Raw genomic sequence first — 11194 nt, forward strand, 5'->3', positions numbered from 1 at the left:
GATTATGGCTCACCTTCATGTTACCACCTTGAATGAAACTAAGAATTGTACATCTTTACAGTGAATTTAATTTAACTTTGCTATTTTATCTAAACATGAAAATAATGAAATTAAGGCAAATAAATAATAAACAAATTTTAGACTAAAAGCATGTGTATTTAGTAAAAGTAAGTGATATTACGCAAAAAAAAAATCATGTTCCAAAAACATAATTTTAGTGTCTCTAGAGACCCCCCCCCCAAAAAAAACAAACAGTGTACACCCTAAATGAACAACACACAAAGGTTAAATGAAGATGTGAAATATATGAGTCTTTCTATCACTTTCTTCAGATCACGCTTGAATCCAACTATCCACCTCAAATGGCAGCTTATACTTGTACTTGTGCTGCTGGAAGAAGTTTGTGCAACCACCTGGTAGCACTACTTTACCAGACAGCACATTACAGTACATTAGGAACCAAAAATGTTCCAGCTGCCCTTGCTTGCACAAGCAAGCAGCAGACCTGGCATAGGCCACGCACCCAGGTAACAAAAAACACAACAAAAAAAAAACCAACTAAACAGTTTTAATTTTGACAAGAGTTAATAATAAATAATTTATGTAAAGTGCATGATGTAAAAATCAGATTACAATCAAGTGCAATATATACATGTTTTGTCAGGGCATCACTCCTGAACCGGTGGATGAGCTTGTAGTGCGCAAGCCAAAAGCCTCTGGTAGGAGCTGTGTGCAGTCTACTCTGTACAGAGCATATGGAGGTGATCTCCAAATACTAATACATACATCTTCACATTAGATAAGAATTAACACACTGAAGCATGAACATTTTTGTTTAAGGACCTTTGCCTGACAAAGACATGATTGCTGGAGCAGCATCCCTCATCTCCCTTCGACCACAACCGCTAATAGCCAAAATTATTGATGGAATGTCTGCTGTAAGCATGGTGTCCTCTAAATTTGGAGAGGTCCCAAAAGGTTCACTGCTGTCTTATCAGTGTCCAGCTGTGATGCCAAAGGATGTGCTTGTTCATCCATATGCTCCACAATTCCCCCAATTACCTGTTCGACAATACACACTTCCACAATTTCATTTTGTCCCTGGTAGCTGGGCTGAACTCCTGCATATGCAGAGTCTGGAGGTGACCCCTGAGATATCAGGGATCGTTGAGGAGGGAACAAGGGATCAATCCAAAAGCCCACTCTGGTTTAGCATGCGTCGCCTCCGTCTTACAGCAAGCAAGTTCCATGAAGCTGCTCATGTCAGATCAGAGTCCACAGCAAAGACACTTGCTGGCCGGATCATTAAAGGTGCCCCCCAGACCAAAGCAATGCGTAGAGGAATGGAGCTTGAGCCAGAGGTTCTTCGCCGCTATGCTGAGACGTTTGGAGTTAATGTTCTTCCATGCGGTCTCATCATCCACCCCGATGCTCCACACCTCGGTGCCAGTCCAGATGGTAAAGTGGTGGACCCAAACGAAGAACCTCCCTATGGCCTAGTTGAGGTTAAGTGCCCTGATGTGAACAACATTGGAGAGGCATCACACACCAATATTATTGGGGGTCAAGCAAAACTTAAAAAAACACACACCTACCACTGGCAAGTCCAGGGTCAGCTGATGGTCACTGGCTTAGCTTGGTGTGATCTGGTGACGGATACAAGGAGTGACTTCACCGTGGAGAGAGTATGGAGGGATGATGAGCTGATCCAAGAAATCAAGGCTAAAGCTGATGAATTCTACTTTGGTACATACATCCATGTTTTGCTAGGGCGAAAATAGTCAAGAAAGTGACCAACCAAAGATGTTTATATTATTCACAGTTTTGCATGTTGTATGTTTCTAAACTTTATGATAAATGTTATTCTGAAAAAAAAAATCCAAGCCTGACAGAAATTGATAATTGGATCATTTAGCATGTGACAGCCACACTATATTTTATTATAAAATTACCAAGACAAACAAAATCAAGTAATTATATTTAAAATATACCTTCAGTCAGTTATTGCCCATTTGGATCGCACTTAGTCTGGAACCTCACCCTTGAGCATGCCAAACCCGTGAAAAAAGCACCAGAATGACTTACTCTTGGGATCAGGAACACACAAGCCTTTCCACCACGTCAAGGTGGCGATCCTTGGAAAGGTCATTCACTCTGCATTCATTCTTATTACTACTCACTTTACCTTGCTGTCTTTTATGTCTTACTGCCGCTGCTGCTCTCGCTGTTTGTGTCACTCCTCCGTCCTTCCTGCTGCTGCATGAGCTGCTGCTGTACTTTCCTGGTAGTTCAGTGGCATAACACCTACACCATACACACCACAATCTCACCTCAACACGACCATACACACAACCATACAAACAAGTTTGAATTAATATTTAATTATCATTCATAATGATTTAAGTTAATTTTATCTACACCACAAATTAAGCTAAGTACTTTATCGTCAGCCCCAAACTGCTACCAAATACTTGATGTAGAACTCAGTGGCTCTGCTACCCTCAAATGTTAGTCTGAAGCCATGTGAACTTAACACTCTGAGTCCCCAGGCAACAACATGTAATTTTATAACAGAATAATAGTTTTGTTTGTTTTTTTTAACAAAAAGTCATTTGATTCTGTTTATTAATGTTTTTACTCCATATTTGTGCAGTTTTGGAGGATCTATGATATATATTATATATAAATATTTAAAAATGCCTTTTTAAATAGGTTTTTATATAAAAACAGTTTATGTAAAATTCACTTTATAAAAGACCCAAATTTCAAAATTTCATTTATGTGGATAACATGGATAATTACACGGTTTTACAACAGATATGTAAAGTTATATTATATATTGAGAACAAAAACATGACATGAACATCAAAATGCAATGAACTGAACAGCAATACAAATGAGCAAATAAAGGAGTAAGTGAGTGTGTGTGAGTGTGAGTGTGTGTGTGTGTGTGTGTGTGTGTGTGTGTGTGTGTGTGTGTGTGTGTGTGTGTGTGTGTGTGTGTGTGTGTGTGTGTGTGTGTGTGTGTGTGTGTGTTTGAGTGTGAGTGTGAGTGTGAGTGTGAGTGTGTGTGTGTGTGAGTGTGTGTGAGAGAGTGTTCACATCGTCGATGTGTCAGCGTCACCAAATTTGGAAGATGTTCCTGGCTGGCATGTTCACTCTTTCCAGTATTGTACCTCACCTTCAAAATCTAAAGGACCCTGGTAATTTGCCATGATGCAACAGCAGGACCACATCTGATTCACTGTGCCTGCCAAGGTGAGAGGAATTGGGCAATCCCAAATGTGGTACTCTTTTACCCGCCTTATTACGCGTTCCACAAGGATGCGGAGTCTGGCTATGGCCTGGGTTCTCTCTGTTTCCTCTCTGCTGAACTGGTCTCTGTGCTTGAAAGGGGGAATGATTAGTTTTGCCCCAACAACCTCCAATAGCTTTCCAATGAGGAAGCCCTTGTCTGCCATAACCTCATCACCTGGCTCCAGCAAGTTCAAGATTCCTGACTGCCTTGTCAACTCTTTATCAGATATAGAGCCAGTAAACAACTTTGATGCAAATGTGATTGCACCACAGGGTGCAACTCCAATCAAAGCTTTGAAGGTGGTATGGCTCTTGTAGGTTGAGAATGTTTCAGAGTGAAGGGTAATTGCCTCTGGGCTCTCACATCTGAACTCTGTGCAGTCAATAATTACCCTCACATTTGGGCAGTACTGCTGAAATTTCACAGGCATTGTTCGCGTCACCTGTTCACGGGTCATCCATATTTGAATGGATCCCAACACAAGGTATAAGTAGTTTGCCCATGTGATGATAATGCGACTCACAGTAGAAGTGCTCACTCCAAATAGCTCAGCTAAAACTCTCTCTCTAAGGCCGACAGCGACCCGCAAGCAAAACATGAAAAACTCATCAATGAGTTGCATCTTACGCTGGGGGCTTGGCTTCACGACCTCTTTCTCTGCAGTGGAAATTCCAATCCTCTTGGCTTTGGACCAGTACACGATCTTGGATGCAGAGGGCTCAATAGATCTCCAGAAAACCATAAATATGTTTTTGGATGAGAACCTTGTGAAATACCTGAAGTCTTCATCAGACACACACCATCTATCCAGCAAAGATCGGGAGATGGTAAGCCTTGACACCAGTTCTTCCAGCTCCTTTATTTTTCCCAGTGCCTCATCAAGAGCACCTAATTAAAGAGAACAAGAGAAAACTTATTTTTTTTGGTGTTAAACATGACACTTTATCATTAGAGAAAAAAAAAAAAAAACATATTAATTTGGTAAATTGCTATTACATGTTTATGCAATTATAGAACAGTTAGAACATCAATGTAAATTCTTTATTCACCCCAACAGCCTCACATACCATTATTTATTTATTTTTTAGGTCCGTTTAATCAATTGATCATATGGTCTTCATTTTTGCACATTTATTAATAACTAGAATTTTCTTTGCTCATGTATGTTCCCTGTCAATGTGCATAAGTGTTCCTGGTGGGGTGTTCCCCAATTCTGCACATTTTGCATGACTCATTAATTAAACACACGATGAGCTCATAGTCACGACTTCAGAAGAGGGAAGTAAGTTAGGATGTTTCCGATAGCACGTAAAGGCAGCATAAAATTACCAGTAAGTTAATAGCTATATTTTAAATCGTGGTATTGGGTTGCACTCCGCAGCAGACCCTGCAAATAATTACATACAACACATTCATCTTACTAACATGCTGCACTGTTAGCATAACTTGTACTATATGCTACAATAATTTTATAAATCTAATCTAACATATTGTATTGGATAACAACATGTTACACTCACCCGGGGGAGGGCGGCTGTCGTAATCGTGCTCCTGCACCAGCAGCGCGGCATCAGCACTCTCCATTTCTGCTTCCTCCTGTACACAACAGACACCTCTTTTTGCCGTCCGTGTCTGGCGTAATTGAACTTCTCCCCAGTTGTTCCAAGCAAATCGGGAAGGCACGGCCTGCGGTGTAAGATAATTACGACCGGACTCTCTAACACGGACTTCATCCTCCGTGAAGTGCTTAGAACACAAAAAAGTGCTGCCTTTCCTGACTGTAAACGTCGGCCCCTCCTCTCTTCGTATAGCCCAAATCCAACGCCTTTTAAACATATCATCGCAAGGAAAGCTGTGGAACGATAAATACGGTTGTTTCTTTTTAGAGTTGCAACATAAAGGTGCGCAACAAGTCTGACTGCTTTTAGTCTCCGCCATTGTTCTCCGACTGCTACTGCTAGCGCTTTCACCGGAAATGAGTTTACCCTACTTCCGGTCTCAGCGGCCATTTTTGTGAAATAGGCCTATTGCTGATCGCGAGAGGAAAAAAGCTAAGATGAATCTGAGGCAAATATCTAAATAATCCTTTCTAATATTCGAATAATATGATGTATAATATGTTGCAGACCTATTATTTAACTATATTGGGTTATTTTTAGAACGTGATTGTTGATTGCCGCTGATGATTGTTGATTGAGAACCCCTGTGAAATCCAATGTGGGTTAAAAGCATATGAACCCCGGATTTGGTGAGTTTCTAAGTAATATTTGTTCAACTTACTGAAAACTGAATGTTATAATTGTTTATTGAAGTTCTGAAGTGTTTTATGTTTGTAATAGTTCTGAAGGAGTGTGAAATGTGATTGTAATATTCCAATTAAGCACTTACATGCTATATTGCGCATAATTACATATTCTGGTATGTTTTATATATGCTTGCTGAATATGAGAGAAAAGGGTTTTTGAATACTATTTTCATATAGATTGATAGATGATTGATGAATGTGTAGTGTGTGTATATTGTGTTGTTCTAAAGGAAATGGTGTGTGAATGCTTTTGAAACTTAAGACGCTGTTTGTATGCTAAACAGGTCAGGTTTTTTTGTGTGATTAGATCTAGGGCTGAAACGATTCTTCGAGTTACTCGAGTTACTCGATTACAAAAATTCCTCGAGGCAAAAACTCTGCCTCGAAGCCTCGTTAAATTCCTATTACACGCACTATATGCGCAGGGATCTGACTGTTTCATACGGACCGTTGTTCAATGTTCAGGAAGCACACCATAGCGCGTGATACATTTTGAATTTAGTTGGCGCGATGGCGGAGAGTAAAGATAAACGCAACTTTTAAATACATAATTCAATTTTTAAAAACAAAATTATAGGCTTAAGTGCAGGGTCCGAAAGTTGGTTGTTTTGTCGCTATGGTTACACACACACACACACACACGGTGGCGGTGCGCTCAAAGTCATCTGTCAGTTGTGCAGTTACCCAAAATCTCCTGAATGAAGTTAAAACCCATCATGTCACTGAAATGTGTTTTTTAAATCAAGTGATCAAAGTGCTCGTTGCCGCTGCGATACAGTGTTTTCTCATGTGGCTCGCGCACACACCGCTCTATCTTTCACTCGGACGCGCGCTTCAATCCGTTGCGGTAATGCATCACATGCTTAAACTTTTATGTAGCCACGCAACAATAATTTCAGCATGCATTCACTGTATACACCGGGACGTGACGGAGGAACAAATATTGTATTTCAGTCTTTGCGAGACCTTGTTTGTACGTCACGTCTGCCAAATAGTTACAGACAACAACAAAAAATGAAAATCCCCAGCCTGCTTCTCCAAATCCACTCGTACTTTTGGGGAAGACATTATAATCGGCTACCAAAGTAATTGAGCATAGAACATTTTCAATTAACAAAAAATATAATACTACAAAACGTGCTAATATACTTAGCCTAAGTGAAAAACAAAATGCTGTTCTTTTTCTATTTAACAAAATGCATATTTGCAATAAAACATTCCCCTTGTAGGTGTCTCCAATGCATGCAATTTGAAGTTAAATTGCAGTTAAATGTAATCCTTTTTTTAATGTTGTATTAAGAAGACAAAACTAAGGCCAAATGGCCTTTACTATTTAAGTTTGTATTCATAGTTTTACATGTTATACATGTTTTACAGTAAGTTGACTTGTATTGACAACTTGACAACTGTATTGTTATATAATTGTTGGCACTGGCAGTCTGGCACTTATAAACACTCTAAATGGGTAAAAATTGCAATAAATAGGCTTAGTTTTGGAGCCAAATGTTGGAGTTGGAATAAATACCTCTGTTTTTTTTTTTTTTGAGAAATAAAAGCCAAATGCTTGATCATTTTACAGCCACATCATTTTCGTTATGCATTATTTGTTTTGGTTGTTTAAAAACACTAAAACATTTTTTATCCAAAAAGAATCGATAGCTGCAGCCCTAATTAGATCAAACCCTCCATACAACGAGATGGCGAGCCTCCCAACCGAACCTCTGTGAATTTGAGAAGTGCAGACGGAGAAATCCTGTGCGTTCCAATGGATTAGTGCTTCTACTGATCAGGTGGAATCCAATTTGTTGCATATATTCTGGTCGGTAGGATCTGACTTTTCCTTAAGTGATTATTTTGCACTATTGACTGTTGAAACAAAGCTTTCATCTACACCAAGAGACTTTTGCACACACTAACATATTTTTTTCCACTTTGGATGACAAAGAAACATTCATTTATACACAGACTGAGAAGTTATTGACTGTTATATTGTTGGAATTGTGGAATTGTTTTCAAATTGTTTCAAATTGAACTATTGTGATATTGTACTTTTCCTATTTCAATTGTTTTCATTTGGGTTCATATTTTCTATGATCTTTTATATAAAGATATAAAAAACCTAAAGATAAGAAAAGCTCTTATTAAACTAACAGTTAGTAAAACTAAATATCTATAAACCAAAATAGAAACTAAACAACTGAAATATAAGTCGAATACCTAGAAATAAATAGAAAAGAAAGCTATTTATAAACCTATTTAAATAGCGAACAGAGCTCAAAGATACCAAAAAGAACAACAAGGGATTGAAAAGAACAATTATTTCATTTGTTTTTATTTATTTTTCTTCTATTGTTGTTGTGGTTGTATTACATTTGTTTTTTTATTATTACTTTTGCACCAACAAAATACATTGAGTCATTTCCAGCTATTATCTGTGTCCTTGTGTGCCTTGATCACTTACCCTCCTGTAACGAACCTAGTCACTGGTCCAATATCAGGTGCCTAGAGTGACCTGTCCCTGTGTCAAGTAACTCTTATGCTACAATTGAATGTATTGTTTTCACAAAATCAAGTTTAAGTTAAAAGAAGTAATCTGACTGTACATTTTCTTTACACAAAGACTTTACTTAACTTTATACAAACACTACCATTCAAAAGTTCAAAAGAAGTCTCTTCTGCTCACCAATGCTGAATGTATTTGATCCAAAATACAGCAAAAACAGTGATGTTGTGAAATAGAAAACATTTATCTTAAATGTAATATTTAAATACATTTTAAAATGCAATTTATTCCTGTGAACAAAGCTGAATTTTCAGCATCATTACTCAAGTCTACAGTGTCACATGATCCTTCAGAAATCATTCTAATATGATTTGCTGCTCAAGAAAAATGTCTGATTATTATCAATGTTGTTATTATCAGTATTATCAATATTATCAGTTGTGTACAAATTTCTTTCAGGATTTTTTGATGATCTGAAAGTTCAAAAGAACAACATTTATCTGAAATAGAAAGATTTTGTAACATTATAAATGTCTTCTTTACTGTCACTTATGATCAATATAAGGCATTCTTGTTGAATAAAAGTAATCATTTCTTTTTATAAAAGAAAGAAAAGAAAACAACAACAGCATTAAAAACCGTCTCAGGTTACGACTGTATCCTATATTCCCTGAGGGAACGAGACACTGCGTCAGAACGCTATGGGGAACGTTTCTGCGTGAACCGGTGTCTGAAACACTTTATTTATTTATTTATTTATTTTTATTTTTTTGTGAACTATACTTTAAATCACACTTAAAAATGTCTGAATGTCACTTTTTCATTTTCATTTGTCCTACTTTAGCAAAGGTGCTAAACTTCAGGGTGATCATTCATGACTCATAATCACTGAAGAACATCAAATACTGCTGTTGATTTTAGGAAATAATGAAATAGTGAGTTGAACTTGAAGACTTGTTTCAACTGCATCTCTTCTTATGCAAAATATTATTTATAAAACTGCCAATGTCTAAATATGATTATTAGCAATAGTTATGTGAAGAATTCTAATATAAATATCAAATAATAAAGTCAGGCAAGATGCAAAACTGCTATCCAAGTCCAAGGCCAACATTTATTTTCACACTGTCATGACAATGTTGAGGTGAAATCCCTCAGTAAGGATTGTACGGGTATCAGTATTCTCACATGTCCAACAGGGCTAAAAACTGCAAACCTCACTGAACAGAAAATACAATCAGCTCATATAATACTGGAGTCCCTGAGGTTTATGATGATTAAGGTAACATTTTTATACTTTTAGGCCCTATTTTGTATATTTTATTAGTGCCTCATACAAATGTTGCAGATATTTATGCATCATAAAAAATTATAAAAAATTAACAGCCTTGGATTGGACGAGACAGATAAAGTGTGTGTGTGTGTGTGTGTGTGTGTGTGTGTGTGTGTGTGTGTGTGTGTGTGTGTGTGTGTGTGTGTGTGTGTGTGTGTGTGTGTGTGTGTGTGTGTGTGTGTGTGATGAATTGGTGGCATGGACATATACAGTATTGCTATAAATAGGCGGATCATTTTATCACTGATCATATTGTCAGTGAGTCTCAGATTGTGAATAATGTTTGCACGAGGAGTCATCGTCCTTCTCTGCGTCCTAGGTGAGTAATATAATGATTTCATTTACAAAACAGCTGATGTTAGGATGTTGGTAATTTGCCACATGAGGAGCTGCGATACACACTGATACTCAGCAACAGTCTAATTTGGTTCATAATGAAGAGTTTGATTGTTTAGTCTGCACATTCTTTAGAGTCTTATTTCACCATTGCTAAAGTAAGACAAATGAAAAAGTGACATTCAGACATTTTTAAGTGTGAGTTATGTATAGTTCACAAAAAAAAAAAGACTAAAGTGCTGTTTTTGTAAAAAACTAAAAAACATTAGACCATATTGACTTTCATTGTATGGGCCAAACTAGAAGTTAGCATGTATGTTATTTGATTTCCTCTTGCCATATCATGATAAACTTTAATCCTTGTGTTTCCTTCTTGACTCAAACAGTGGCCATATCTGATGGAGCAAGAAAGGTGAGTAAATAAAGGCTGTAGAATTGCTTTTCTCCAAGTGCAAATAACTCAAGTGTTTTATTTTTATGTGACCAGCCTAATTGCAGGCACTCGTCTAACATGTGCACACTGGAGTATTCGCCCGTGTGTGGATCCGATGGAATAACATACGGCAATGAATGCTCGCTGTGTGGTGCCATCCAGTGAGTTTAAAAATGCATGTATTTTAAAATAAAGTACTGTAGGTTTAAAACCAGTTTAGAGTCGGTCACTTTCAAACTTTAATCTTCAATTTAATCTCTCTCTTTTTTAGGGAATCAGGCACTCAAATCTTAATCCAGAATGAAGGCCCATGTGGGAATGAACCATGGAAGAAGGAATAGAACGATGATACAGCTTGACAGACCTTTAGTCAGCTACTCATGTCTCATTCATTACGACCTGAATGTGTAATGGTTTAATCCATAAATAAATGTTGCCTATTAAAGCTGTTCTGTTTTCTGCCTCAAATCTTTACAAAAATATCTTTACAAATAGGAATTTATTTGTCAAAAATAAAAAGACAACAATTCCTGAAGAAATAATAATTACAAAAAAAAAAAACCATCAGCAACATGTATAGTATAATCAGGTTTGTGCAGGACTGGAGTCCCAGCTGTGTCAGGAGTCTTTCTGCGTAGAGTTTGTATGTTTTCTCCATGTTGACGCTGGTTTCCTCTGGGTTTACCCCACAATCCAGAGACATACAGGACACGTGAATTGGAGATTTTAGGTGTGAGTGTGTCATCCCTGTGATGAACCGGCCATCTGTCCAGGGTCTTTTACTGCCTTTGACCCGAGACGCTGGTGTAAGACTGGAAAAACTGGAAGATGCAGAGCAATCTGGCTAAGAGAGGACTACTCTCTGAGAAAAATAAGGAAATTAACATTTGAACTCTCTCCTGCAAAATTAGCATTCCCACCCAAGACACAATAACACTGAGTCAATCACCTCAGTATCGTCTTAATCTACATCTCCTTCCCTTCAC

At 37.7% G+C, this 11194-nt stretch overlaps 2 protein-coding genes and 1 long non-coding RNA gene across 3 annotated transcripts; 1 reads left to right on the top strand and 2 right to left on the bottom strand.

The window, feature by feature from the left end:
* Positions 1 to 557: 557 nt before the first annotated feature.
* LOC309504746 lies at positions 558 to 2535 on the bottom strand. The gene is made up of 3 exons (XR_014208155.1): positions 2181 to 2535; positions 1596 to 1766; positions 558 to 1515 (listed from the first exon to the last, which is right to left on the bottom strand). It is a non-coding gene; the product is annotated as an uncharacterized lncRNA (long non-coding RNA).
* Positions 2536 to 2764: 229 nt separating this feature from the next.
* LOC309504745 (uncharacterized protein) lies at positions 2765 to 5322 on the bottom strand. Its single transcript, XM_082178015.1, has 2 exons — positions 4819 to 5322; positions 2765 to 4186 (listed from the first exon to the last, which is right to left on the bottom strand). The coding sequence occupies exons 1-2, from the start codon at positions 5234 to 5236 to the stop codon at positions 3156 to 3158; spliced, it is 1449 nt and encodes a 482-aa protein (XP_082034141.1). The 5' UTR covers positions 5237 to 5322; the 3' UTR covers positions 2765 to 3155.
* Positions 5323 to 9679: 4357 nt separating this feature from the next.
* On the top strand, positions 9680 to 10657 carry LOC309504818 (PI-actitoxin-Avd5a-like). Its single transcript, XM_082178112.1, has 4 exons — positions 9680 to 9758; positions 10162 to 10187; positions 10263 to 10369; positions 10480 to 10657. Exons 1-4 carry the CDS (start codon positions 9719 to 9721, stop codon positions 10547 to 10549), a joined length of 243 nt encoding a protein of 80 aa, XP_082034238.1. The 5' UTR covers positions 9680 to 9718; the 3' UTR covers positions 10550 to 10657.
* Positions 10658 to 11194: the final 537 nt, after the last annotated feature.

Source organism: Leuciscus leuciscus (genome assembly GCF_965113295.1).
Source record: "Leuciscus leuciscus genome assembly, chromosome: 8".
Lineage (NCBI taxonomy): Eukaryota > Metazoa > Chordata > Actinopteri > Cypriniformes > Leuciscidae > Leuciscus > Leuciscus leuciscus.

What these genes read in the sequence shown, in the direction of transcription:
- LOC309504818 (XM_082178112.1), top strand. Translation starts at nt 9,719, where the DNA reads ATGTTTGCACGAGGAGTCATCGTCCTTCTCTGCGTCCTAG. An exon ending in CGTCCTTCTCTGCGTCCTAG is followed by an intron (nt 9,759 to 10,161) that starts GTGAGTAATATA and finishes TGACTCAAACAG; the next exon opens with TGGCCATATCTGATGGAGCA. An exon ending in TCGCTGTGTGGTGCCATCCA is followed by an intron (nt 10,370 to 10,479) that starts GTGAGTTTAAAA and finishes TCTCTTTTTTAG; the next exon opens with GGAATCAGGCACTCAAATCT.
- LOC309504745 (XM_082178015.1), bottom strand. Translation starts at nt 5,236, where the DNA reads ATGGCGGAGACTAAAAGCAGTCAGACTTGTTGCGCACCTTTATGTTGC. An exon ending in CGACAGCCGCCCTCCCCCGG is followed by an intron (nt 4,187 to 4,818) that starts GTGAGTGTAACA and finishes CTCTTTAATTAG; the next exon opens with GTGCTCTTGATGAGGCACTG.